We start from the raw sequence: 27,127 nt of genomic DNA on the forward strand, positions 1-27,127 counted from the left end.
CTGGCACGCAGTAGGCGCTCCATTAATGCAGACAGAGCGAGACAGTGACGCACGGGAGCCCAGAGCTGTAGCACCAACAGGACACCTGTGACCTGGGAGCACGTTTATTGGCCCTGTTGAGGCCAAAACCACCCGGTGCGCTGGCAAAACAGGTCAGGGGACGGAAGCAGCGCCCCCAGAGACTGGGCTATCTTGGCTCCTGGGAGCCTGGACCTGGGACACCCAGCAGGGCCACTGGGGGCCTGGGGGCCGGGCAGGACAGCAGGTGCACTGTGGTCCTGCCCGAGGCCGTGAGCCACAGGCCTGTCTGGGTCACCACCTGGCACAGGGGACGGGAGCCGCCGTCAGGCTCCGAGGCAGAGACAGCAGAGCCCGCTGGGGCATGGGCACCCTGAGGCTGCAGGCTGTGTCCTCCCTGCCCGTGCAGTGACAGGCACAGGCTTCAGCGGACACGGCCCAGAGTGTGGAATGTTGTCACCGTGAGGCTCAGTCAGGGGTAGCTGAGGGGTACCCGCCGCCAGAGACCCCCACACACACAGTTCTTGATCCACCGCTGTTCCCACTGCTTGACGGCCGTCGTCTTATTGGGCGACCTGAGCATGGTGACGCAGCCGCACCTGCAGGCAGAGCCGGGCGGGCGAGGCCTTGGGTGGGGGTCTCCTTCCACCTGCCACTGGGCCTCTGCACCTGCGTCCCCCCCAATGCCGTTCCCTGCGCCACCCCCAGCCCTGAGAGAGCTGTTCCACGTGCTTGCACCGCAGCTCAGGCAGGGCTCCCTCACCCCGAGAGACTAGGGTCGGAGTCCTGGCCGGGCTGCTCCCTAGCACTGGGACCCTGGGAGCCGCGAGACCTGCATCCAGAGTTGTCTGGCAACAACCGGGGTTGTATTTGCAAAGGGCCTAGGCCGCATTTCTATACTTGCTGGGCTCCTGGGAGCTCCCCTGGGGCAGGTGTAGGCCCAGGCACCTGCTCAGCACTGATGCCCAAGGCAGCCTTGGCGCCCACATGGGAGGTGCTCCCATGACCCTCGGCTCTCTCGTGGGGGACACACCTAGCCCCGAGGCAGTGTCTGGGTGTGGTGGGCAGCACTCACCTGGTGCAGGTCTTGCACTCTTCTGTGGGGTAGGCGCCCAGGTGCAGCCTCCGTAGGTGGTCGATCTTGGGCTGGCCTGGCGCCCTGGCGGATGAGAGACCGGGAGCGGCTCAGAGGTCCACGCACACACACAGACCTACCTCTGACGTGCGGGCCCTCTGCCTGCGGACACACTGGCCCCAGAAGGCTCTAGAAGCCTCAGCACAGGGGGGAATGGTGGGGAGGGGGCCTGGGGGCTGGGCGGGGTGTAAGATATTGGATATCTTAAAACGTTTCCAAAACAATGAGTTTAAAACCTCCCTGTGATCAGCAACACCCTCTTTTTTTTTTTAAAGATTTCATTCATTTACTCATGAAACGCAAAGACAGAAAGAGCAAAGACAGAAAGAGGCAGAAACACAGACGGAGGGAGAAGCAGGCTCCCTGCGGGGAACCTGATGCGGGACTCAATCCCAGGACCCTGGGGTCACACCCTGGGCGAGGGAGAGGCTTATCTGCTGAGCACCCGGGGGTCCCATCAGCCCCTCCTGTGTTCAAGTTTTTCCTGAAACTCAGACGCAAACCCGGTCCTCCCTCCGCGAGACGAGAAGGAAGATGCAGAGGGTTGGGTGCTTGAAGCCTTTCACCCAGAGGGGCCACAGGGTCCCACCCTCCTGCCTTTGGCTCGCTGCTGCCTTGACATTTCCACCCAAAGACACAGACCGCGTGGGGAGTTCACGCACGACGGTCCACCCGGTGGCCTGAAATGAGGAAGTGCCTCGTCTGACGGTCGGGACACCTGTCCTGCCTAAAGAGCGGGGATAAAACCCTGCCTGTGCGCCACTGGGCAGCACGGGCCGAGTCCACACCATCCAACAGCAGCTGCCTGTGACCGGCTCCGGAGGCCGCCCCTTGGCTGTGGGAACACCCCGCCTGGGGCAGTGGTTTGTCCACCGGGGGCCACGCAGTACATGCTAGAGCCCTGAGGGGGGGCTGGAAGCAAGTGTGTCACGCAGGGGTGACGGACCAGACGGACGGTGACGTCACACAGATGACCCAAGGCAGGGATGGAGACAGGTGGGAGCGGAGGAGTGACCGACCGGCTGAGCAAGGGTCTCGAGGCCGCGTCAGGGTGCAGGTCAGAAGGCAGCAGCTGCCCGGTGCACACAGGGGCCACGGGGCAGAGACGGGCACGCACCTGATGAGGCCGTCCAGCTGCAGGGTGCTGGCGCTGGTGGGCAGAGTGGGCGCCTTGCCGAAGTGCAGGCGCAGGGGCTGCTTGGGCTGCAGGCGGCTGACCAGCCCGTCGCTGACGGGGAGCCAGTCCAGGCTGGGAATGAGCAGCTGGCTGGGCAGCAGGCAGCACTCGTCCACAAGCGCCTCGTCCGGCTCGCTCGTGGGGCCCTCGTCACGGCCTGCGGGGAGGGGACCATGGGGGAGCTGCGTGCCGCGGCCCTGCCCAGACCACTGCCCGCCCGGAGGCACCGGTGGGTGCCTGGGTCATGTCCTGGGTCAGTAGCGCGCAGCAAGAACTGGGGCCCCTCCTGGCCTCACGGATCCAGGGACGAGAGAACAGCCTACCAGAAACATGTGGCCCGGTGACACCCGACCAGCAAACAGGTGCTGACCTTCATGAGCATCTGTGCTGGGCGCTGGTGGCCAGGACAGTCTGACGGGGTGGGGGACGGGAGCGGTCAGCCAGGACTTGTATTTTGGTGGGGGGATGAGCTGAGGAGTGCAGTCTTACAGCAGATCCAGAGCTTGGTCAGCAGGCGGAAGAGCAGGGACATGCTATCCTGGGTGTCCGAGGTGGCCGTGTACACGGGCAGGCAGCTGGGCTTCAGCAGACCCCAGATGCGGATGACCACCATCAGCTCGCGCAGCATGCCCAGAGAGGTACCGTCCCGCAGGAAGCTGTGTCCCGGCCGCAGCGGGGAGCCCTGTGGGGAGAGGAGCTCGGGTGGACCCCTCACAGCGTGCAGGAGTCAGACCAGGGCAGCCCTGGGGCCGGGCATTCCGGAACAATCAGTGGGTCTAGCACCTGGCCACCACGCGGTTACCCCCGGCGGCTAACATGTGTGCAAGGACAAAGTGGGGCTTGGTGGGGATGTGGGGACCATGGCTAGGGCTGCCGTGGATTTGAACCTGAGGTGGGAGATGCACTCGGCGGCCTTCGTGGCCTGGGACTGGGGCAGGCGTGCGGCAGGGAGGGTGGGGCAGCGGCCAGCGGGGGGCGGGGAGGTGGGGGGCGGGGGGCCTGGACGCAGCCGGGGGCCGCACCTGGTTGGGCAGGCTGGCCAACAAGTAGAGCACGAAGTCCCCCACCCACTGCAGCAGCTGCTGCAGCGCCTGGAGCGTGTTCATGTCCAGAACAAACTCCTCCGTCTTCAGGTTGATCATGACCTTGTCGATGTCTGCAGGACGCGGGCAGTCAGCCACACCCACCGGGCCTCGCGGTGCCCCGTGCCCATGGGGATGCCTGGTCCCATCCCCAGCCCCGTAGCCCCGGCGGCGAGCCAGGCCTGGGCCTTAGAGGGACCCCCCACCACGCTGGGCCCCCGTGGGGACAGCATATCCTTCTGGGGTCAGCCCCGTGGACGCTGGGATGCCTCTGCCCACCTGTGATGACCAGGCCCACCCCACGCCTGGCACCCGGTGGACACTGAGGGGCGTCAACGGTCCCTGGGGCACAGGCTGCTCTCTGCGGGCAGGCCAGGACCCACCGGCGTCAGTGATCTTGGTGCAGACCTCCGTCAGCCGGTCGCCGGGGCTCTTGTCAGGTGTGTTGAGGAAGTGAGGGCGCAGGAGTGACTTGAGCGTGGAGCTGACGGCCACGAGGAAGAGCTTGGCGTGATAGTCGCACACGCGGGCCACCGTGCAGGGCGACAGCTTGCACAGGGAGGCCTTCATGGCCAGGATCCGGGTGGACAGGACCTGGGGGGGGGGCGGGTGGTGGGAGCGGGCAGGGGCACCCCACGGGGCCCGGGAAGCAGCTCCCCAGAGCAGGACGGAGGTGACTGCGCAGGGCAAGTGGGGCCCACCCTTCCCACGGGCCCTAATCTCCCACAGAAAAGGGTGGAGACGGAGAGCTGACGGGGAGGGAGAGCAGCCCGCGCGCCCTGCGAGTGCGCTACCTGCTGCAGGGCCGCGTTCTGGCGCGTGTACTCCTCGTGCAGCTTCTCCACCAGGCTCTGCACCATGCCGGGCTGCACGTGCAGCAGCGTGTCCCACCAGTCGTAGCCGGTCACCATGCAGTACTCCAGCAGGAAGAGCAGGTGCCGCAGGGCCAGACTCACGTCCAGCGTGTGGCCCATGGACGGCGAGATGCGGAGCATGCTCAGCTGCCGGGAGAGGGAGGTGCCCGGTGAGGCCAGAGCCAGCGGCGTCCTCGCGCAGGGAGGGGAGTGCTGGACGGACCTGCAGCCCACCCCGCACCCGGTGACCCCAGGCTCCCAGCTCCCCCCGGGCCTCGGGTCCAGCCCATGGGGGCAGGTGGCAGCCGCAGAGGTGCTGAGGCGGAGGCTGGCACAGGGAAGCCGCGGGTGCTCCGTCTCTGCCACAGCAGAGCTTCCCCAAACAGCCAGGGGATTCGCTACCCCCACGGGCGTTCCAGGCACTGGGCCTGTTGTCAGGCTAAGTGGCTGGTCCACCGAGGGCCGCGGGGTCCCCGCAAACACAGCCCCTGCTCTGCAGGAGCGCGGCTCCTCCTGCGAGGAGAGGCCTGTGGGCTGGCCGGCCTCGTGGACACTAGGACACCGTGGGGACACGCCCAGGACGGGGCAGAGGGGACCCAGAGGCAGGCACGGGTCTTGAAGAAAAGTGACTCAGAAGCCAAGTTTGTCAGAGTCCGTGTGGGAGACGGGGGCCGGGCCGCACGGGGATGGGGGGGGGGGGGGGCGTGCCCAGCTCGCCCGTCGGCAGGGCCCAGGCCAGGGTCCCTGCGGCAGCAAGGACGTGCACCGCGCACCCGCAGAAGGCTCACGTGCGACACCTGTTCAATTCTAGCAAGTGGATGTGGTGGAGAGCCACCGTCCTCACGGCTCCTGCGTACTGAGCACCTGCTACGTGCACATGACAGGCCAGAGCTGTCCTGTGTGACCCCGGGGGGCAGAGGTGAGGAGCCTCAGGCCACAAGCAGCAGGGCCCGCCCAGGCAGGGGGCTTCTGAGCTTACCTTCCCGTGGTTGTCGATGCCGACCAGGGCCAGAGAGGTCCAGGAGAGCTGCATGGCCTTGAAGTGGACGGCGGGGCCGGCGGTCCGGGGGCGCTTGATGGCCGGCTCGTCCGCGGAGCGTGGGGCCGCCGAGCTGTAGAAGACAGCCATGCTCTGCAGCGACAGCCGGTGCACGATGTGGACGCTGCCGTCGTGAAAGGCCAGGGCCAGCCCTGTGGGCGGGATGCGTGCGGCTCAGGCGTGCGGAGGGCCGGGGGCGCCGGTAGCAGCTCGGGTGCCTGCCCAGCCCTGACAGCAGGGAGGGGCTGCCCGGGGGAGAGGGGCCGTCCCGGGCGGCCGTACCGAGGCCGGGGTAGAACTGGGTGTCGCTGGCCACCTTCAGGTCAGTGTTGGTGAGCGAGATGGGCAGCTTAGGCAGCGCCACGGCAGACACGCGGTCCAGGTCATTGGTGGCAGACAGGATCCGCCATTTCAGAATCATGGGCTGTTTGTCGCCAACTGAAAACGGGGGGTGGACAGGAAACAGAGCAGGATGAGACCCCAGCGGGGCACACCCCTGCCCGGGGGGCGAGGCTGCCATGCCCCCACTAGACCCGGGGCCCCGACGAGGGCGGCACCCACGGACCCTGCAAGCCTGGTAAGGCTGGGGCCACACGTGGACATCCGGCACCACAGCCTCGTGGCGAGGACCTCCCCAACTGCTGGAGTGGTTTCCATGAACCCAGGCGTGGCCAGTGGCTGTGGGCAAATGTGACGTGAGCAGACTCACGGTGCACACGCGCCGGGACGCGCCCGGGCAAGCCCACGGACACTCGCGTGGTGGGGGGCGACGAGGTGCCCAGCAGCTGACAGCAGGCAGGCCAGCCGCCGGGCAGGGGAGGCGGCCCCTCCCAGGACAGCCTGGAGCTGCGGTTCCGAGCCAGAGTCGGGCGGGCTTGTCGCTCGGGGACATCTGACCATCACAGCTCCCCGACCCCTCCGCCTCGAGAGCTGGGCCCTGACGGCATGTCACCACTATAAACCCTCTGCCAGCCCAGGGAGGGAGTCCCGGCAAGCGCTGTCCCCCAGGGGAAACTGAGGCCAGAGAGCACCGAGATGCCTCAGGCCACAGAGCGTGACTCTGTCCCACCCGGAGGCTAGAGCTTAACGGTAACCACAGCGATGTCCAGGGAGCACGGGTGGGCCAGGCCGCCCAGAGCCACCGCCCAGAGCCACTTGCACCTCCACGTGGCACCAACGCTATGTGGCCAGGCTGGCCCTGGGGCCGGGTGCCCTGTGTGCTGGGGGCGGGGGCTGCACCCCATGGCCCTGCCCACCACAGCAGTCACGCGCCGCCACCAAGCTCACGGAGGAGGGGGCTCTGTGGGAGGGGAGCCGGGAGCCTCTTCACGCTCATTAGTTGCCCCGAACCGCAGGGAACAGGAGCCGTGGGGCCTCGACAGCTTCCTCGGCGGTCGCCCCCTCCTGCACGGCCCACTAGGCCCATCGGCACAGAGCCGGGCTCCCACCCACGGGAGACGATCCCTGCACGTAGCCCTGTGGAGGCTTCATCCGCTCTCAGCTCTGGGGTTGAGGGCGTCCAGGGGCTTCATGAGCGGTCAGGCTGGGCCAGCACGTCCCGGGGGCCATGGGGGGGTCGGTGTCTGGAGCGGGGGGGTTTCACACGGATCCGGGACAGGGGAGGGGGAGGCGAGCCCGTGCATGAGCTGCAGACACGGTCAGTCGGGCCCTGACCATAAACCAGAGTTTGCGGAGGACACGTGTACCCCCAGCCCTGCTGTGATGCTGGTTTGTGCCCCGCCCCCATCGGGCTGGGCCGCACTGGCTCCTGGCCTCTGCCCCAGGACCTCTGCACTGCTATTCTCTCAAGCAGCCACATGCTCCCCCAGGAGAGTCAGGGTGGGGCAGGCAGGCCACTCGCCTGTGGGACGGCGGGCAGCACTCGCGTCTCTGAGCCTCAGGACCACAGGCTCTCCGGGACGGGACGAGCGGCCGCAGAGCACGTACGAGGAGGGGGGCCGACACCGTGCAGCTGCTCGGGGCAGCTCCTGCTCTGGAAGCCCAGCGCCCCCGGGAACGGGGAGACTCACCCACGGGTGAGATCTGCTGGAACACGTTGTTCACAGGCAGCCCCTCCTTCCGCAAGGACCAGCACTCCACGATGCTGCTTGTCTGGCTGGACGCACACAGGAGCACCTGGGGTGCAGGGGACGGCGGAGCTGGAATGGAGACGTCACCCGCGGATCGCAGTGGGAGCCGAGGAAACTACCAGGGCTCCACGAAGTTGGGGGCCTTACTGACATGTGGTTATGCTGGAGTCCTGGGTGACCACCAAAAATGACCCCAAAGATGTCCCTATCTAAGTCCCGGGACCCCGTAGGCCTTGGGGCCCAGCATCTTCACCAGGTCCCCCTGGGGGGGGGGGAGCCCCAGAGATGGGCAGACCCCGCACTGCTGGTGGTGAGGACAGAGGAGGGGCTGCAGGCCGGGAAGGGGGCACCCCTGGAAGGTGGAGGGCAGGAGGGGGTCTCCCTGGGGCCTCGGGGAAGACGAGGGGTGACCGGCCCCGTCCACACCTGGGTTTTAGCATCATGAGGCCTGCACCAGACTCCTGACCCAACTCAAGATGACAAGCGTGTGGAGCTGCTGCAGCCGGGGGAGCGCCCCCCAGTAGGGCGCACCTGCTCCGACATGTCACGGGCCAGGAACTTGAGGTGGGTGATGGCGGGGAACTTGTCCTTGCGGTTGAGGTCCGTGGTACAGCGCATGAAGAGCGACGGGAGGATCTCGGTGTCGATGCGGCACTTCTCGCTGACCACGCTCACGCACACCTTGTAGAACTGCACGGGGGAGGCGCTGCTGCCGTCCGCGGTGGCCACCACGATGTTGCCGCCACCCGTGAAGGCGATGTCAGCCAGGGCCACACGGCCGCGCAGCCGGCACAGACTCTCCGTTGACGTTAGCACCTGCCCGCTGGGCTTGAGCAGGGACACGGTGACCAGGCCGCTGACGGTCACGGCGATCCAGCCCTCCATAGGCTTGCCGCCAAACAGCGTGAGGGACGGTGAGAATTTGACGCGGGAAAATTTCTCACCAAAGCTGGAGGCCCCTGACTGCGAGGGGAGAGGGAGCAAGGGGTCCGTTTGCTGCCAAAGCCCCCCCCTCCAGCTGAGAACACCACCCTGCCCCGCCTCAGGGGTCTGCCCTTTGTGACCTGACAAGCCCCTCCTCGCCCCGGAAGTACAGAAAGAGTCACTGCGGGACGTTATGGAACCACAGTGTGCGGAGCTCTGAGAGGACACGGGTGCTCACAGCTTGACTGCAAGCAGGAGTTCGGCCCAGGACTAGAAAACCAAAGGATGCAGGTGGAGGGAGAGGAGGCGGCAGAGAGCAGGTGGACAAGCAGGTAACGCGTCACCGACTGCACCCGCTTGCTCAGCTGGGACACCCACCTTTTCCACGTGCAGCGCCAACTTCACGCCATTGTGCAGCCAGGACAGGGCCACGATGGGGTCACCCTCCACCAGGCTGCCCACGTGGCTTTCCCAGCTGTTGGCCAGGTGGTCCGCCATGCTCCAGCACTTGATCTGCCCGTCAGCATCAGCCGACAGGAGCCGGGAGCCTGTTGGGGGCAAACCTGCATTGCAAACCCTCCCCGTGGGCAGGGGCAGCTACTGGTAGCACGTCCGGGGCCCGGGAGAAGCAGCCTGGTGGCAGCACAACAGGGGAGTGGCACGAGGTGCGTTCCCGAAACAAGTGTGCGCACTGGATGCGAAGAGCAGCAGCCACAGAGCCACAGGCTGAGGCTTCAAGTCCCAGACGTGGACTCGGGGGATGTGACCAGGAAGACAGAGCATGTTGTGACCCTGAGATTCAGGGTCAAGGAGGAGCATCACTGTCTCCCTCAGCCATGCAGGACGACCTGTCCCCAGGCCCCTCCTCACCTGACTGGTCCCACTCGAGGCAGGTGATAGCCTCGCTGTGCTCTGAGTTGACGGAGTGCACATCCCAGGGGTGTTCCGTGTCCAGGATGTGTATCATGCGGGTGAGGTCTGCGGAGGACAGCGCAGTCAGCACGGCAACCACAACCACCCTGGAGCTTCGGAGGACCCCAGGAGGGCTCAGAGAGGATTCCAGCGAACGATCTATCCCACGGGGACGGCAGGGAGCTGCGCTACCGCTAACCACGTAGAGAGCCCTGCTGCCAACAAGGAACAGCCTTTGTGTTCCTGGGTTCCCTCTGGAGGCACAGCAGGCCCGTGACCTTGCCACCAGTGTGACCATGTTTTTAAAAGAAACACAGAGAGGCGTGTGGTTGGCTCAGCTGGCTGAGCGTCAGCCTTCGCTCGGATCATGATCCCGGGGTCCAGGGATGGAGCCCCACATCGAGTTCCCTGCTCAGCGAGGAACTCGCCTCTCTTTCCCCCCACACCCCCTTCTCTCTCTCGCTACCCACCTTGAATAAATAAACAAAAATCTTAAAAAAAAAAAAAAAAAAAGAAAGAAAAAGAAATCAGAAAACTGCAAGAAAATGCCCCCAAATGCTAACAACGGGCATCTCTCCAGGATTCTTTTTCCTTATTCTAAATTCCTCCGCTTTCCTAGTTTCCTCCAGCAGATACCTGTTACTTAAACAACACACAGAAAACAGAGCCCCGCAAAGCAACTTCAAATCTTTTTTTTTTTTTACTTCAAAGCTTCTAAAAGCAAGATGTAAACGTACAGTCTGGGAAACTGGGGCTCAGGGCTCTCAGCCCTAGTGGACCACACACCCCAGGCCCCATTCCAACCCGAAGCGGTGATTCCGGGGTCCCACCGACCCCACCCCCAACGCCAGGTGCAGGAGCGGTGCACCTGCCCTTTGCACGCCCGTGAGGTTAGGGTTAGGGTCCTCACCACCCGACGGTTTTGGATGACAAAACCCTGAGAGGGCCACATGGGTGAGGCGCAGCTCCCAGGCACGCCTGGAGACCCAGAGTCCCCCCAGCGCGACGCTGGGGCAGGGGGGCTGGGCAGGGGGCAAGGAGGCACACCCTGGTCGTCGTTCCGCAGGTCAGTGGTGAAGGCGATGAGGTTGCGGCAGGACCAGGCACAGGCCAGGGGCACTGACGGGCAGTGGGTACTCTTGGGCCACCTCTCCCACTCGCACACGTAGGCCAGATCCATCGCGTGCCCGCAGGCCACAGGTCCACGGCGAGGGCGGCCGGCTCTCCTGCGGGAGGGCGGGCTGGGTCACCGCGTGGTTCCCCGCTGCCTGCAGGGCGCCGAGATGAACCCAGTGCGCGCCCCTGGGGCTCGTGGGAGGCCTCAGCGGGGGACCACACCGGCGCGCGGCTGCCTGGGGAGGGGCCGCCGCAGGTGGAGGGGCACAGGGGCCCGCGCGGCCGGAGAGGTGAGGGGAGCCGGGGCAGGACGGGGAGGGGCCGGAGGCCTCCACCCCAGGGGGTCCCCAGGGGGGCGCAGGGGCGTACCCGGGCCCTTCCTGCAGCGGAGCCACAGGCGCCGAGCTCCCCGGCGGACCCCCGCGCCCCCGCGCCGGAGGCGGGCCACGTCCTGACCCCGGCCCGGGGCGCTACGAGTCCGCTCAGCCCCGCCGTGTCCCCCGCCGCCCGAGGCCCCGCGCCTCCGAGCCCCGACGCGGACGCCATGCCCCGCCCCCGCCGGCCCCCGGGCGCACCGCAACCTCGAGGGCGGCCCCCCGAGCCCCAGCCCCGCGCTCACCGGGCAGGCGGCCGCGGCCCACACCCGCCCTAGCTCCGCGGCCCCGGCGCCGCCATCTTGCCCGCGACCAACGAGTCGCCCGCGCAGCGCGACCGCGCCCCAGAGACTCCTGGGAAGGCGGCGACCACCGCGCCCCGCCCCACTTCCGGCTCATTTGCATACGACTCTTCATGGCGTCCCGGCGGCCACCTGAGTTCTAGTTGGTAGCACAGCGAGCCCTTTCCCAACTTCAGCGAGGGATCCAATCTGGCTACACTACCTGCTTTGGGAGTGTAGAAGAAGAGAGAGGTCGCTGACCCTGGTGTGGAAAAAGTTCACCCTCTGTATAAAGTGATTTCATTTTGGAACTATAAATACCCGCTGGGCCACCCTGTGGTTCGTGCTCGCTTCGGCAGCACATATACTAAAATTGGAACGATACAGAGAAGATTAGCATGGCCCCTGCGCAAGGATGACACGCAAATTCGTGAAGCGTTCCATATTTTGCTTCCCTCCCCTGGCATCCGCGTGTGGGGAAACTGAGGCTCCTGCCCTTGGGGAACCCGCGTGCCCCTCCCGCCACGTCCTCGGGGCATCGCGTGGCCGGGCACGCTCCAGCGTGTCTCTGAGCCTCCTCCGGTGGGCACAGGAGTCCCCGAGGTGGGCACAGGCCGGGCCGCAGGGGGGCCCCAGGTGGGTGCAGGCCGGCCGCAGGTGGCCGCAGGTGGGCGCAGGCGGGGCTTAGGGGGCGCGGCCCTGACCCCTGGACAAGCCGCGCCAGCCCCCTGGTACCCGCCCGGCGCCCCGACGCCCCCCAAGCCCCAGGCTCTCCACGGGCTGGTGACGCAGACTAGGAAGCAAATCCTCGTCCCAGGGGGCGCAGGGAGGAGCGCGCACCGGAGGGAGAAGGGCCCCGTAGTTGACACAGATCTGCCCTGGGGGGCTCACAGCTCCCGCCCCCCTCTGGGCTGCGCTCGGGGACCCTCCACGGGGACAGCATGGGAGCCGTCATGGGACGAGCCCAGCCGGGACGTCCCGCAGGCCCCGGCCGGCCCCAGGCACGGGAAAGACCGGGAAGGACCGCAGGAAGCCCCGTGAAGGCAGGGACCCGGCCGGGAATGATGCGGCCACAGGCCAGGGACCCCCAAGAACCCCCCGGGGACTGACCCCCAGAGGCTGAAGAGGAAGAAGGAGCCTCCCAGAGCTTCACGGTTGTGCCGCAGGTTGTTTGGACTTGTGGCTCCCGGGACTGGCAGATGACAAATTCCTGTGGTTTGGAGCTGCAGGAGGGTACTAGGTGCTGGCACCCCAGGAAGCTCATGCCAGTGACTTTTGGGATAGTGGTCATCTGGGAGGGGGCGGGGCCGGGGCTTGCACCCGGGACCTGGGAGGGGACAGCCGCCGCACCGTGTCCCCCCACACCGGCCTCGCACGTGGGGTGTCCCTCATGCAGCCCCGATGACCGGGACCCAAGCTTGTCCTGAGCACCCACGGTGCCCCCAGCACTGCCCCAAAGGAAGACCCCACAGCCGGAGACCAGAGCACCAGAAATTTATTGAACTCTCCACTTTTCCCAAAGCACAACGAGCCACACACACGGGAGGGCTGTCCCCCGGCCCTGATTTTGAGGGACACGCCGGGGTGACCGGTGCGAGGACACCCCAAGGTAACAGGCAGGGGCCGGGCCGGGGGGGGGGGCAGAGGGAGGGGAGTGGGGCAGTCCGAGGGCAGAGGCTTCTGGCTGGAAGTCCCGACCTCCAGGATGCAGGGAGGAGGTGTGCAGAGCAGACAAAGCCCCAGGGGCCACCAGGCGAGAGCAGCGCACAGCCCAGGGCGGGGAAGACCAGCCTCCAGCACGAGCTTCTGTTCTAGGTTGTGGGGCACACGCACGCACACGCACGCACACGCACACACGACGTACCACTCCCGGAAAAGGGGCAGAGCCCCAGAGACACCCCCAATCCAACCCAAAAACTGGGAGGGGGGGGGTCAAGCAGGGAAGGGAACAAAGTCCCCCAATGTATCAGCTGGGGCAAGTTTTTGGTTTTTTTTCCCAAAAGGGAAACTTTAAAAATCTACAACAAATCATGCCAAATTCATTAAAAGTGATAAAAACCCAGCCTCTGCCTCCTTGCTCAGGCGCTGGGCCGCGCCGGGAAAGCAGAACGAAGGACGGGCCGGGCCAGGCCGCTCGCCGCGGGCGGTTACCTGGAGAGGCGACGGGCAGGGCCAGGTGAGGGGCGCCGCCCGCGGCAGCGAGTCTACAGGGACGAATCGTCACAATAACAAAGACGCTGCAGCAAATGGCACGGAGGTGTTGGCGCCGGGGAGGCCGCGGGGGCCGCCATCAGCTCCGCTGCTCCAGGTACGTGGACAGGAGCAGCCCGGGCGGCAGGAAGTCCAGGTGCCGGTTGCTGACCCTCATCTGCCTCTTGCCTTCCAGGTCCGCGCCTGCGAGGCCGAGGAGAGCGGCAGGGAACACGCTGCGGGGCCCAGGCTTCGGCCTCAGGCTCAGGGTGGCCCAGCCCCCGACCCCCCTCCACCCCACACCTGAACAGCCAAGCGCCACCCAAGCTCCACCCGCTTCCGGCCTTTGGCGGGGCCATTGGGTCCCCCCCTAAACCCACCCTCCCTGTGTTCAGGTCACAGCTCGGCCCCCCAGAGAGGCACCCCCAGCACAGCCCCTCTGTCCCGAGTCTACGGGAACAAAGAGAAGTATGGGGGCTGCGAATCCACCAGGGGAGCAGGTAGGAGGAACCCCCCTGGGGTTGCCATGGGAACCGTCTCCCCAGCAACTCCAGGCATGAGGCGTAGATGAGGAGCGAGGACCCAATGGGGTACCCGCAGGGCCCTCCCTGGGGGCCTGTGTCCTGACACCTCCGTTGTAAAAGTGGGGACACAGGCCCCAGGAGGAGGGACATGTCACACGTGTGGCACAGTGGAGGAGGCTACGGCTAAATAGAACCTTGCGTCTCCTCTGGGGGTCCCCGGATGTGCCACACAGGCCCCTCTCTCCCTGTGCTGTGAAGATGCTCAGCGAGGAGCACCTGTGCCCACAGCATCACCCAGCATGGAGGAGCCTCTGATGAATTAGTGCTCAGTCCCACTGCCAGCCCCATGCTCATGCCCCCCCCCCCCCGTGACTCTGGCCTCGGTTTCCCCAGGCTGTGGGCGCGGGGAGGGGCTCCTGCAGACCAGCGGCACTTACTGGCCGAGATGAGGTCCATGTACTGGCAGACGGCGTGAAGCAGGAGCCGCTCGAAGCTGGAGAGGAATGGACAGTAGGTGGCGGTGGGCCGGAGCCAGACCCCCGGCGGAGCCGACCGCGCTCACTCCCCCCAGTCACCTGTTGTCCAGCATGGCCGTGTACACGGCCTGGGGGGACACAGAAAAGAACCTCAGCAACCGCTCCTCCCAGGTCTCCAGCGTTGCCTGCAGGAGAAAAGGGCCCAGGGGTGAGGCCGGAGGTCACACTGCGGACGAGCTGTCCAGGCCCCCTGCCCTGGGCAGCCTCTGCAGCCTCTGCAGCCCTAGGTTCAAATGTGGCCTTTGACCTGCTCCCTGGGGCTACATAACCCTTCCCAAAGATACCAGGACGGAGATAGCTCCATGCTACCCAACTCCTGTGCCTTCCCCCTGGTGAACTCCTACACATCCTCCAGGAACCCACCTGCATCGTCCCTGCCCCTCCCGCCCTCATGGAAAGCCCCTTCCGGGCCTGGTTCCTGCACTCTGGTCACACGGGTCTGTATCCTGCCTTGTCTCCACCACCACCACCACCTGCACTGCGTGACGTATCACCCATCACACCACCGCCAACTGAGAAGGTGAGAAAATAAGGCCACGAGAAAGACCGAGCCGGCGGAGAAAGAGGAGGCCTGGACGGGTATTCACCATGGGGATGCGGCTCCGCTTGAGGACGGCTCTCAGACGCCGGCTGATGCGCTGGAAGCAGTCGCGGGGCGTGTAGGCCGGGTCCTCTACGGGATTTCCTTGCGTGGGGCACTGGCTGCAGCGAGCCTCTGGCCCGCCCACACAGGCCCCTCCCACCGGTCAGGCCCCGCCCACACCAGGCTCCGCCCACGCACCAGGCTCCTCCCACCGGCCCCAGGGCACCCACCACACACCAGGCTTTCTCCCACCTGCGCTCAAGACCCCCCCCACACCAGGCTCCTCCCCACCCACCCATGGGCTCCGCCCACACACCAGGCTCCTCCCCCACTTGCCCCAGGCCCCGCCCCACCGGCCCAGGCCCCGCCCACAGCAAGCTCCTCTCCCACTGGCCCCAGGCTCCACCCACACACCAGGCTCCTCCCCCACTCGCCCCAGGCCCCGCCCACACACCAGGCTCCTCTCCCACTGGCCCCAGGCCCCACCCACACACCAGGCTCCGCCCACACACCAGGCTCCTCTCCCACTTGCCCCAGGCTCCGCCCACACACCAGGCTCCTCCCCCACTGGCCCCAGGCTCCGCCCACACACCAGGCTCCTCCCCAACTGGGCCCAGGCTCCGCCCACACAGGCCCCTCCCCCACTGGCCCCAGGCTCCGCCCACACACAGGCCCCTCCCCCACTGGCCCCAGGCTCCGCCCACACACCACGCTCCTCCAACCGGCCCCAGGGCACTGACCACACACCAGGCTCTCTCCCACCTGCCCAAGCACCCCCCACACCAGGCTCCTTCTCACCCATCTCCAGGCCCCACCCACATGCCAGGCTCCTCCCACCCACGCATGGGCTCCGCCCCCATGCCAGACTCCTCCCACCCGGACTCCTCCCCACCTGCCCCAGGCCCCGCCCCACAGGCTCCTCCCCACCCACACCAGGCCCCGCCCACATCCCAGGCTCCTCCCCTCAGCCCGGCCCCGCCCAGAACACGAGGGGCCAGGCCCCGCCATCCAGCCCTGAGGGGACCCCCCAACCTCCTGTGTAGGCCCGCACCTCTCCTGCGGTCCTCCCCGCGGCCAGGCCCCCTCCTCCGCGCCTTGCTCTTGCCCTCATCCTCCAGGTAGCGGAGAACCCTTTCCTGCTCCTCCCCGGAGCGGTTCATGAAGTCATTCCAGACCTAGGAGAGGCGGGCAGGACCTGGGCTAAGGACTGCGCGTCCCCAGCCTCGGGTTCCCACTCGGCGGCGTGCAGACGGCCACAGCGCATGGACACACCCCTGGGGGGCGCGGCTGCCCCTGGGGGGACCTGCTGTCTGGGCGGGGGATGGACAGCGGCCAAATCCGCCCCCGGGGACTCCTTCATTCCCAGTGATGGGCAGATGCCCCAGGAGTGCTGGGAAGTCCCGGGGTGCCCAGGGAGCGCTGGCTTGGGCCGGGGACCCTGGGGGAAACAGGCTGGTCAAGGGACCAGAGGGGGAGGATCGGCAGGGCCAGGTGTGGCGGTGGAGCAAGGATGGGGGAGGCGCCAGGGGGCCGGAGCAGAGGGAGACAGGAGGGGGGCCCGGGCCCCACCTCCACGTAGGTCTCATTGCTGCAGGCCTCTGCGAAGATGCCGGGTGCTGCCGGGGGGGCCAGGTCCCCATCGTCCAGGCCAGCTGTGCCCCCATCTGTCTCCACCAGGGTTAGGAGGTACTGGGCTAGATGGAAACAGAGGGTCTCTGGGCTGGGGGGCTGGCACAGGGGCCCCCCAGTCTCCACAGAAAGCCGAGAGCCATCTTTCCACCCTGGCCTCTGTATCGGGGCCCTCCAGTCTCCCCACGTCCCCGCTCCTGCCGTCCTCCCCAGAAGGCACAGACACCACGGAGCCTGCACCCCCAGAGCGCCTACTTCTCCCCGACTTGTCGAACTCCTCTGCGTCTTTGAAAACCCAAGCTCCAATGCCCAGAGCTCCTTACGGCCCAGCGGCAGCGTGGCCCAGCTCAGGGTCAGACGCGCGGCCAAAGCAGCAGATGATGCCAACACACACAGCGTCCTCACCGAGGACCCCCAGGAGGTGCCCCCAAGCCCTGCTCACTGTTCTCTAGGCGCTGGAGGCTCTTCCGCCCCTTGGCCTTGGGCACGAGGTCTGAGTTCCGCACAGCCTGGTTGATGAAGTGCTGCTTCCGCTTGGAGGCTGACAGCCTCTTCACCTGGGAGCCAGCTAGAGCGGGCAGGCAGCCCGGAAGGGGCCTGTGGGCCGGGGTTGGGTAGGGAGGCAGGCCTCAGAGCCCCGCTGTCGCCCCGGGCCGTGGGCAACACCTGCTCGCTTTCCCTCGGCAACGGGGAGCTCTCTAGACCCTCAACATTTCGCTTTGGGGTCACACCACCCTCGAGGCCCCGTTGTGATGACAAATGAGTAACCTGGGGTCCGGAGAAGAGAACCACTGGCCAGGACGCACGTAGTGGGTGGGTGGCCACAGGAAGCTCCCCTCCTTCCCCCCAACCAGGCTCCCAGGCCCTAACCGCCCCTGCCGGCCGAGCTCCGGGATTGGGCGCACCCTCCTCTGGGAGTTTCTCAAGAGACCTCGCAGGCCCCCAGGAGTCCAGAGGCAGTGCCCACGCCCGTGCGCCTCAAACCCCCGGCCCCGGCAGTGGGCCCAGCGGCAGGGCTGGGCGGCCGCGCGGAGCTAATCTGCCCTCCTCCGAGCAAATGGCCTTAATTGTGGAGATGGATTAGCGGCTTGGCCAGGCCACCCACCGGGCCCGGCGCGGCGGGGGGGCGCTACGTGGACGCCCGGGCAGGTGGCCTGCCCCGCCACCCCCGGCAGGTGAGCGCGGCCTCCCCGCGCCCCAGCACGCCGCACCCACCCAGCGGCGCCCCAGGTGACACCTCACGGCTCTGCTTCTGATCGCCGGACGTTCAGCGTCCCTGGTAAGCGCCCACCCCGCCCACCGCACCGTGAGCCCCACGCGGACGCTCACGGCCCTGCCACCACGCAGGATCCCTCTCCGCGGCATCCCACTGTCCCAAGACTGAGTAGAACCCGGAGTCCAAATACCCGCCAGACTCTCCTGGTCCCCGAAGCTCGCAGGACACAAACTAAACACAGAAGCGTGGCCTGTCCCTTCCAAACCATGAAACTCCAGGGCAGTGGGGACGAGGGGCTTGGAACACGCGTGGAGCATCCACAGCTGCGTGTGTGTCCTGGACGGAAAGGCCCTCATGCGGAACAAGCAAACAGGCTGCTGGGACCCGCGCCGCCAGGCGGGGGTGGGGGATGTGGGCCCCGTGGCACTATCGCCAGGAGCACACAGGCAGGGGCGCCAGTCGGCTCAGAGCCTGGAATCTCAGCCCCGAGTTCAAATCCCTGCGAGGACGCTTTGCTGTGCAGCCTGGAGCTTCAGCTCCCTCTGCACCGTGAGGATTAAGAATGGCCTCTGTAGGGGCCCGTGGGTCTGGAAGGGGCCCTGAGAGCTGGGGGGGGCAGGTCGGGCACCCTCCCCCACGGACCCCGGCACAACCGGCTTGGTGTCCTCCTGAGGTGGGGAGCTCACCCCCTATTGCTCCCAGCCTCGTCCCTGGATTGAAAGTTCACCGTCTCTTGCAGACTTGCCACAGAGGCACGGAGCCACTAAGCAGAGACCCCACGGTCTCCACGAAGGCAGCTGCGTCAGGACGAGGCAAATCAAGTCAGCACAGAGCCGGCGAGTGAGGGCTGCCTCCCTGAGGCCCGGGCACCCCCACCACGAGGGCTGGACGGAGTCCAGGACGGCAGCCTGGCCGGGCCGATAACAGTCCGCATCCGGGGGGGGGGGCTATCGGGCGCTGTCAGGGCCCGGCCGAGCCCTCGGGTCGTGGGGCTGTGACCCTGGTGGCTCCCCACAGCCTCAGGCCTGCGGCAGGGCCAGGACCCGGCCCATCTGAGCAGGTGCACTGCCCTCCAGCCCCCCTGAGCCCACGGAGTCCTGTGGGGGCCCCTCAGGCCGCCCCCCAGCTAAGACCAGCCGGGCCCTCCCCTGCTCTGCCACCACGCGTGGCTCCCGCACCCCCCAGGGCCAGCCAGTGCTGCCCCCATCATGTGAACACAGGGGTCTGGGCCAGGCACCCACGCGGGGGCCTCATGCCCTGAGCCGAGCCCTGGAATCGGGGTCCTGCCGCCAGCTCAGGCTTGCCCACTTGAACCAGATTCCATCAGAAGACAAGAAATGCGGCCTCTGGGGCCCTGTGCAGGTCCTGGATCCCCAATCAAGAGAGCGAGGACATGGGAATGGGCAGGGCAGAGGCAGCAGCCCTCGGTCCCAGGAGATGAGATGTGCAATGACAGTTGAGGGTTCTCAGCTGCAGACACAGGGGTCCCCTCACTGTGCCTCACCCCCCCCAGAACAGTCTGCCCCAGGGCCTTTGCACATGCTGAGCCTGCTGCCTCAAGCACACCTCAGCACCTCTGGGGCTGCTAAATGGCACCGCCCTGCTCCTGCCCAACCTAATCAGCTGGTCGGTCCACGTCTGTTTACTCCTTAGCCCCTGCCTCCCACACTAGACACTCAGGCGGGCTGTGCCCCCAGCCCCTGCCCGAGTGGCCGGTCCACCTGTTTCCCATGCCACCCGGAGAGACCACTTTACAGATGGGGGAACTGGGGACCCACGGGGCTCAGGAAATGTCTGCTGTGTCCAGTGAGGGAGGACAGGCCCAAGGCGGAAACAGAGGCTCCATCGGGTTGGGTCTGGGGGGAACAGGCCCCCTTGCCTCCCCCAGTTCTGTTCCCTGCAGGCTGCGGAGCGAGGCCTTCTGTCACCTGCTGTCTTGGCCTAACACATACCTTCTGTGGTGCCGCTCCCCCCCCCACCCCAGGAAGAGGCGAGAGAGGAACCTATTTCCCGAAGCAGGAAACCGAGGAGGGAGGGCTCAGCGCCCAGAGGTGACTCAGGCTGGGGTGGGGCCAACTGGGGCCCCCAGCAGTGACCACACCCCTGGGGGACACACAGAGGTGAGGTGAGGGAGCTCCGGCGGGGACCCACGGGAGGCTGACACTCTCTCTGGATGGGGGAGACCCCTCAAAGGAAGGTAAACACCCACATGGGTAGAGACCCACATGGCTTCTGGGGAGAGACCCAGGTGGAGACCTCCAGTAAGGCTGCGGGAACAAGGAAGCAATAATGAAACAAAGTACTAAAATGTTTCAGTCGATCCTTAAGGAAGCGGATGCTGCCAGGGCACCGGGGTGGCTCAGCTGGTTGAGCCTCTGACTGGCTCGGGTCAGGGCCCTGGGACCAGCCCCATGCAGGCTCCCTGCTCAGCTCAGCGGGGCGTCTGCCTCTCTGTCTCCCCCTCCGCTCCCCCCGCCCTCGCACACTCTTCCTCTCCCAAATACATAACATCTTAAAAAAAAAAAAAAAAAGAATGGATGCTCCGTTCTGCCGGGTGCAGGACCCTAGAGCCCTAGAGCTCCCCCCGCATCCCAGCCATTCTGAGGAGGGGCCGCTGTTCTATCTCATTTTACAGAGGAGGAAACTGAGGCACGGAAGGTGGCGTCAACTGCCCTGGCAGCCGGGCCAGCCCACGGAGGATGCAGCCCTGTCCTTGCCCCCCGCCCACTCCCCAAACCAGGACCACAGGGCGGATGGCCCGGGACACCCTGATTAGCCGGGAACCTGCCCTGAGCCCACTGGGGTCTGAACCCAGAGTGGGTGGCTCCCCCGCTTGCGCTCCTGCCCACCCAGGTTTTAAGCAGCCCCCCCCCACGCACACCTAATCTGTTAAGTCCTCGCGTATGAACAAAGAGCCCCGTGCGCTCCGGGGTGGGGGGCTGAGAATCCCCACAGGTAAGCGCAGGCCGGCGTGGGGGGCAGGCCCAGGGCGCCGGGAGGGTTTCCGGGTCCACCCGGGGGCCGCACCTCCGACCCCAGCAGGCGGCCCGGGCCAGGGGATCCAACCCACCTCCCGCCCCCAGCGAGTGCACACCCGGCCCGGGGTGGGGGGCCCTCTGGCCCCTCGGGCCTGCCAGCGCCCAAACGGGCTGTGGTCCCTCTGCCCAAACACCGGGTGGCAACCAACCCCCACCCCCAGCCCTCCGGCCCGGGTCCCCCAAGGAAAAGGGGCGGGGCGGCCCGGGCTGCAGGCAGACAGCAGGGGAGAGGGGAGCGCAGGGGTGCTGGAGGCCCAGGAGGCTCGGCCCGCCCGCCCCGCCGCGCTCACAGCGTCCGCCGCCCGCCCGGGGGGCTTCCCACCGCCGCCGCCGCCTCCTCCGAGCCGCCCTCCGGGTTCTCCAGCGCGACCATGGCCTGGCTGCTGTTGTTGCCGCCGCCCGGCAGGGCCTTCTCGCGGCCGTGCAGGAAGTGACGGGCGCCCAGGGGCGGGCCGGGGCGGAGCCTGCGGGCTGGACGCGGCGGGCGGGGGCCCAGGCCACGGTGCCTGCAGATCCCAGGCCACCGGCGGGGGATGGGGGGCACTCAGCCCCCAGGAACAGGCGGGGAAACTGAGGCCAGAGGCGCGTGATGCCTGCCCCCGAGGCCGGGCCGGGTAGCCAGCAAGGAGGGGACATCCGTGTCGGAGGCAGGGGTCAGCTGGCTATGCCCGAGCCCCAGCCCCGCACCACCAGCCCCTCCCCGAGCCTGGACGGCGCGGCTCAGTTTACTCATCTCTAAACATAAGCCACCAGTTCCCACCCCCTTTCACCCTCAAGGACCCGTAACAAGTGCTGCCCCCCCCCCGGGGTGAGTGGGGCCCAGTGATGGGCTCTGAGGGTGCAGCAGTGACCAAGACAGAGTGGGGAGGGAAGAGGAGCTCTCGGAGGGAGGGACTGGCAAGCAGCGGCAACAGCCAGTGCAAAGGCCCTGAGGCACCCAGAGTGACCAGAGCAGGGGGGTGAGTGAGCCCCAGGGGGACCGAGGTAGACGGCGGGGCGTGCACCCGTGAGCCTGGTGCCCCTGTGACGGGAGGTCTGGTTTTTGTTCAGAGGCAATGGGGAGCTATGGGAGGGCTTAGAGAAGAGAATTAAGTCTGCTGCGGAATCTAGAACCCACCCTTCCGCCTACATGAAAGGTGGGGAACCGGGACCCTGCGAAGCAACACCCCAGGGATAGGAGCTGCCACAGGCGGCCTGTTGGAAATCGTGCAGGACCCGTGACCCCATCGCTTTTGCAAATAAAGAGCAACAAGTAAGGAGCATGAGGAGGAGGAACCACTGAAGGACCCCAAAAAGCACCTGCTGTGTGATGTCACTCCTGGGGCGAAGTCAAAGAAATCGGAGTTGATGGGAATCCAGGGAGAAGGCACCCTGGGGAGCGAGCAGGGCAGGGGCGCTGGGGGCCGGGAGTGTCTGTCCCTGCTCTGGCCCCCGGCCACCAACTGCTCAGTAGATGTCCTCCCTCTGGGGATGGGGGGCGGCCGCAGCTTCTGGAGCCTCCCTCCCGGGCGCCTGTGCCCTACCCAGCACCCCCTGCCCTGGCCGCCGCCTGCCCAGGAGCTGCGCTGCCTCTGCTCCCCACAGCCCTGCCTCGAGGCTCCAGCCACCTGCTGAGTGCCCCCCCCCACTGCCTTAGGCCCACCCAACAGTCTCCCCCAGAATTCCTGCCTCCGGGCAACCTTGCGTCTCCCCATCCTAACGTTCCTTATTCTCAGGCCAGGCTCTTACGCCCCCCACCCCTGACTGATGTGCTTCCGTGCCCCTGTGTGTCTCCCCGCTCCTCCCTTCCCCACCTCTTAGGTGCATTTTCGTCACCGGTGGAGTCTCTGCCTGGGCGGTACTCGGTGAGGGCCGGACATCCTGGCAAGCGGGCTAGGTGCTTCGTGTCTGGGTGCGGGTTTGGGGTCTACGGTCCTTGCAAACTGCCCTCTGCCGGGTTCCTACCCCCAGGGCCACCAGGGCCCATGTCACCACTGCCCGCGTCCCCAGGGCCAGTGTCTGCCGGTGCTGGTTAGGTGGGAGGCAGTGAGTCCTAGTGAGGCTGAGTTTCGAGACCAGGCGTCTTCTAACCGCGGGATCCTGGGGAGCCCTGCCCGGCTCGGAGCACCCTCCCCCCGCCGGCTCTGCAGCGCCCATCCTGCAGCCTCCACCGGGCCGGCCTCACCACCAGCCATGGCCCTCCCATCTGGATCCCCAGCCACTTGCAAGGTCAAAGTCGTCACCACTCTTGTCTCTGTGCTCTGGTCCGGGCTGCCTGCCCGTCCTGAGTGTCCCCGTCCAGTTAGGATGGTCCTTCCAGGGCCCACGGAGGCCTCCAGGCGGCTTACCCCTCTCCCCCTCTCCTGCGGCCCCCCAGCCCCTCCTCCAGCCTGTACCCTCCTGTGCAAGGAGAGGACGGAAAGGGGGAGACGTTTGCTGTGCGGAGGAGTGGACGGCGCGGGAAGGAGAGGGCGTGTCCAGCAGGGCTGGAGAGGCAGGGACACCGCGGGGAGCCCGGTATAAACTCCGGGGGGGGGGGGGCTGCGACGGATCACAGAAGCTGCCCAGCCCTGCGGAGTCGCCCTCCAGACCTGGGGCACGGCCAGGAGGGAGAGGGCAGCAAAGCCATGTGTGCCGCGGCGGCCACGGCGGCCCCCAACGCGTCCTGGTGGGCGCTGGCCAACGCCACGGGCTGCCCAGGCTGCGGCGCCAACGCCTCGGACGACCGGGCCCCGAGCTGCGGCTGCTGGACGCCTGGCTCGTGCCCTTCTTCTTCACCGTGCTGGTGCTGCTCGGCCTGGCAGGGAACTCTCTGGTCCTTTTCGTCATCTGCCGCCACAAGCAGATGCGGACGGTGACCAACTTTTACATAGGTGAGCGCCAGAGCGCTGCGCGGAGCCCGCCTGCCACGCGGGGGTCCCCGGGGGGGAGAGGCCGGCGCCCGCCCACCAGCCCTGCACTGCTGACCGTCGACCCGTTATCTTGGGCGGGAGCCCCAGAACTGTGCGCCCAAGGGTCCCGGACCGGGCAGTTAAGGCGGGTTTGGGGGGTTGGAGGATGGCCCTGCCGCTTGAGAAGGTGTCGGGTTAGAATGCGGTTCTTGTAACACCGCGTGCACTGAACAAAAGTAGGGGGCGGGGCTGTGGGACCCCAGGTGCAACCCTTGCCCCGTGGTTCAGTCCACACATTCGAGGAAGGGCTGGGCCACCTGGCACAGGTGAGTGTCGGTGTCCTGTGCTCTGTGGTGACGTGTGGGCCACCCTCACTGTCTCCGAGCGGGTGAGGGTGGGGGGCAGGTGCTGAAGCTCAGCCGGGCGGGGCCGCCCAGGCAGGCTCAGCAGGGCAGACTGACCCTGGACGGCGCCCCAAATCCTCTGCCCTAGGTCACTGCAGGGGTGGGGGGGAACCAGGGGGCAGGGCCCGAGGGCTGCGCGGGGAGCTCTGGGCGGCTGAGGTGCCCCGCTCGTTCCCTGCCTGCAGCCAACTTGGCGGCCACGGACGTGACCTTCCTGCTGTGCTGCGTGCCCTTCACGGCCTTGCTCTACCCGCTGCCCGCCTGGGTGCTGGGCGACTTCATGTGCAAGTCCGTCAACTACATGCAGCAGGTGCGCGGCTGGGGCGCCCCCCCCAGTCCAGGGGCGGGGCCGGGGCAGGGCGGGGAGCCCCAGCAGGTGAGAGGGAGGAGGCCCTGCAGGTGGGGAGATGCAGACCGGGATGCGGGTAACGGGGCGCGAGTGCCCGCGGTCCTAGCGTGGCTCTGCATCTCCCCGCCTCACCCCAGGCCCCAGCGGACCTCAAGCCTCCACCCTCTCCTGCCCCAGCAAACTTGCCAGGATAGCCCGTGTGCGCCTGAGTGGACACGCGTGGGGAGCCGCAGGGCGGGCGCAGGAAGGGGGGCCCGACCCCACATGGGGCCAATCGCCCAGCTCTCGGCGCTCGCAGGTCTCCGTGCAGGCCACGGGCGCCACCCTGACGGCCATGAGCGTGGACCGCTGGTACGTGACCGTGTTCCCGCTGCGCGCCCTGCACCGCCGCTCGCCCCGCCTGGCTCTGGCGGTCAGACTCGGCATCTGGGTGGGTGAGTGCGGCGCGCGGGCCCACGGGTGGCAAGACAACGTGTTGCTGCTGGGCGCGCCCCAACGGCCCCTCTCCGGCCCCTCTCCGGGCCTGGGGCGCGTGCATCTGGGGCGTGGGCTCAACCGCGCTCCCTGCAAAGGTGAGCCCCTGGGGGCGCGCGCCTGGGGGGCGCCCGGTGTCGCTGCGGGGAGAGGCCCCTGGGGAGCCATGGGGGGACCCCCGGGCGCCCCTCGTCCCTCCGGCAAGGTGTTCAAGCTGCCCGGTGACCCAGGCTCCGCGACTGTGTGGGCGCCCGTGCTGGCTCTGCACCGCCTCTCGCCGGGGCCCCGCACCTACTGCAGTGAGGCCTTCCCCAGCCGGGCCCTGGAGCGCGCCTTCGCGCTCTACAACCTGTTGGCGCTCTCCCTGCCGCCACTGGCCGCCACCTGTGCCTGCTCCGGGGCCGTGCTGCGCCACCTGGGCAGGTGTGCGGCTGCGCGGGCCGGGGGAGGGGCATGCGGAGGGGGGGGGGGCCGGGCAACGTGGGAGACCGTGCGGGGGTCCGAGGGGAGGCTCGGGGGGGGGGGGGGCGCCGCGCTAGCGTCTGATCCCCGGGTGGTGAGTTCAAGCCCCGCACGGGGCACGGAGCTCGCTTTAAAAAATCATAATAAGTGAACCAATTAAAAAAACAAATTTATATAAAAAAATAGAGAATAAAATAAATAAAAAATCAGACTAAGTGAAAAGAAAGGAGAGGAGAGGAGAGGAGGTGCAGGGGAGCCCCGCAGCGCGCCTCCACCTTGCCTCCTCCCTCCTCCCTCCGCCGCAGGGGCAGCTGCTGGCACAGCGGGCGGGCGCCGTGCGCGCGGGGTCTCCGGGTCTCCGGCTGGCGGCCGCCGCGGTCCTGCTCTCCGCCGCCCGCTGGGGCCGGATCCAGCTGTTCCTGGTGCTGCAGGCGCTGCGCCCCGCCGGCGCCTGGCACCCGCGCAGCTCCGCGGCTTAGCGCTCAAGATCTGGGCGCACTGCCCGTCCCCCAGCAACTCGGCGCTGAACCCGCTGCTCTCCGCCGTCCTGGGCTCGCACTTCCGCCAGGCCTTCGGCGGGGTCTGCCCCTGCGCCCCTCGGCGGCCCCTCGCCCCCTCGACCCCGGCCCGCGGAGCTGCTCCGCCTGGGCGCGCCCCCAGCCCCCGCGGGCCGGGGAGCAGAGCGAGCGTCCCCAGGGCGCCCTGGGGTAGAGCTGGGCCCCTCCCAACAGGTGCTGCCCGGACAGCAGCTGCTACCGTGCGGTTGCCCTGCGCGTCCTTTCTGTGCCACACAACCCTACTGAGGACGTCCTGTCCCCGCCAAGGCTCCGCACCAACTCGCTGGCCCGCTTGCTGCTGCGACACTGCAAGGCCTTACCTCTGTGTTTCCTGAAATTGGAGGCGATGCCGGGACACCCCACTCTCCAGAACTTTCCCTCCAAAGCACCCCTAGACATTCTGTCCACGCTGCCTGCAACTGTGACTCTGTGAGCTCCATCCCGTCTTCAGATGTATTAAAACGTGAACACCGTGTGCGTGTTTTTTTTTTTTTAAGATTTTATTTATTTATCCACAAGACACACAGAGAGAGAGAGAGAGGCCGAGACACAGGCAGAGGGACAAGCAGGCTCCATGCAGGGAGCCTGACGGGGAACTCGATCCCGGGTCTCCAGGATCATGCCCCGGGCCCAAGGCAGGCGCCAAACCGCTGAGCCACCCAGGGATCCCCACCGTGTGCGTGTTTTAAATTGCAGAAATAAGGTCTCCGCCCCGCGGGGAGCACCCAGGGTCCTGGGTGTCACTTAGTAAACGGGCCCTCCGTGGCTCGGTGCGGCTGCCTCATCACAGAGCACCCAGAGCGGGGGGCAGTGGGAGCAGCGGGCCACGATCTCTGGCAATTCCGGCCGCCTGGGCTCAGCCGGGCTGCAGAGGCTCACCTCACGGCTCGGCCACGCTGCGTGGCTGGGTGCAGTGGGAGTCCCTCGGGTGCCCCTCAGGTGCCCCTGGGGTGTGGCTACGGGGAGTGAGTCCCCCCCCCCACCGTGGCCCCACAGGCCAGGGCCCACTCACCTGGAAGGGCGACGGCCCAGATTTTCTGGGGACATCGCAGGCTTCCCAACAACCCAGGTGGGCGGAGATGTTAACATGAGGCCAAGAGGACAAAATACGGGGCCATTGTGACAGTGACCTGAAGTCACTGGTTCCTCCTTTATTTTTATATGTTTTTAAGATATTCATTTATTTATTCATGAGACACAGAGAGAGGCAGAGACACAGGCAGAGAGAGAAGCAGGCTCCACGCAGGGACCCCAATGTGGGACTCAATCCCGGGACTCCGGGGTCACACCCTG

General features: G+C 66.9%; 3 protein-coding genes and 1 non-coding gene across 4 annotated transcripts; 2 read left to right on the forward strand and 2 right to left on the reverse strand.

The window, feature by feature from the left end:
• Nucleotides 1–59: 59 nt before the first annotated feature.
• MED16 (mediator complex subunit 16) lies at nt 60–11,068 on the reverse strand. The gene is made up of 15 exons (XM_041764189.1): nt 10,967–11,068; nt 10,279–10,457; nt 9,190–9,297; nt 8,698–8,867; nt 7,927–8,358; nt 7,336–7,441; nt 5,588–5,743; nt 5,246–5,457; nt 4,207–4,413; nt 3,796–4,006; nt 3,353–3,486; nt 2,820–3,012; nt 2,271–2,487; nt 1,094–1,177; nt 60–617 (listed from the first exon to the last, which is right to left on the reverse strand). The coding sequence occupies exons 2-15, from the start codon at nt 10,409–10,411 to the stop codon at nt 491–493; spliced, it is 2,490 nt and encodes an 829-aa protein (XP_041620123.1). The 5' UTR covers nt 10,412–10,457; nt 10,967–11,068; the 3' UTR covers nt 60–490.
• A 277-nt stretch (nt 11,069–11,345) lies between these two features.
• Nucleotides 11,346–11,452, forward strand: LOC121496420. Its single transcript, XR_005989226.1, has one exon. It is a non-coding gene; the product is annotated as a U6 spliceosomal RNA (small nuclear RNA).
• A 1,029-nt stretch (nt 11,453–12,481) lies between these two features.
• On the reverse strand, nt 12,482–21,158 carry R3HDM4 (R3H domain containing 4). Its single transcript, XM_041763846.1, has 8 exons — nt 21,009–21,158; nt 16,907–17,061; nt 16,405–16,529; nt 15,887–16,010; nt 14,840–14,925; nt 14,292–14,377; nt 14,154–14,209; nt 12,482–13,396 (listed from the first exon to the last, which is right to left on the reverse strand). The coding sequence occupies exons 1-8, from the start codon at nt 21,089–21,091 to the stop codon at nt 13,293–13,295; spliced, it is 819 nt and encodes a 272-aa protein (XP_041619780.1). The 5' UTR covers nt 21,092–21,158; the 3' UTR covers nt 12,482–13,292.
• A 115-nt stretch (nt 21,159–21,273) lies between these two features.
• On the forward strand, nt 21,274–26,294 carry KISS1R (KISS1 receptor). Its single transcript, XM_041763847.1, is given in 6 exon segments — nt 21,274–23,418; nt 23,421–23,570; nt 24,178–24,302; nt 24,640–25,245; nt 25,523–25,751; nt 25,754–26,294. Coding segments are annotated over 6 exon segments (1,620 nt in total). The 5' UTR covers nt 21,274–23,324; the 3' UTR covers nt 26,170–26,294.
• Nucleotides 26,295–27,127: the final 833 nt, after the last annotated feature.

This window comes from Vulpes lagopus, chromosome 7 (assembly GCF_018345385.1).
Source record: "Vulpes lagopus strain Blue_001 chromosome 7, ASM1834538v1, whole genome shotgun sequence".
In the NCBI taxonomy this organism is placed as follows: domain Eukaryota; kingdom Metazoa; phylum Chordata; class Mammalia; order Carnivora; family Canidae; genus Vulpes; species Vulpes lagopus.

Coding starts and splice junctions, on each gene's coding strand:
- R3HDM4 (XM_041763846.1), bottom strand. CDS start 21,091: ATGGTCGCGCTGGAGAACCCGGAGGGCGGCTCGGAGGAGGCGGCGGCG. Junction 16,530..16,906: donor CCTCCAGCGCCTAGAGAACA/GTGAGCAGGGCT, acceptor GTTTCCATCTAG/CCCAGTACCTCCTAACCCTG. Junction 14,926..15,886: donor CGGGGAGGACCGCAGGAGAG/GTGCGGGCCTAC, acceptor GAAATCCCGTAG/AGGACCCGGCCTACACGCCC.
- MED16 (XM_041764189.1), bottom strand. CDS start 10,411: ATGGATCTGGCCTACGTGTGCGAGTGGGAGAGGTGGCCCAAGAGTACC. Junction 4,007..4,206: donor AGAACGCGGCCCTGCAGCAG/GTAGCGCACTCG, acceptor CCCCCCCCCCAG/GTCCTGTCCACCCGGATCCT. Junction 1,178..2,270: donor CAGCTGGACGGCCTCATCAG/GTGCGTGCCCGT, acceptor CTCATCCGCCAG/GGCGCCAGGCCAGCCCAAGA.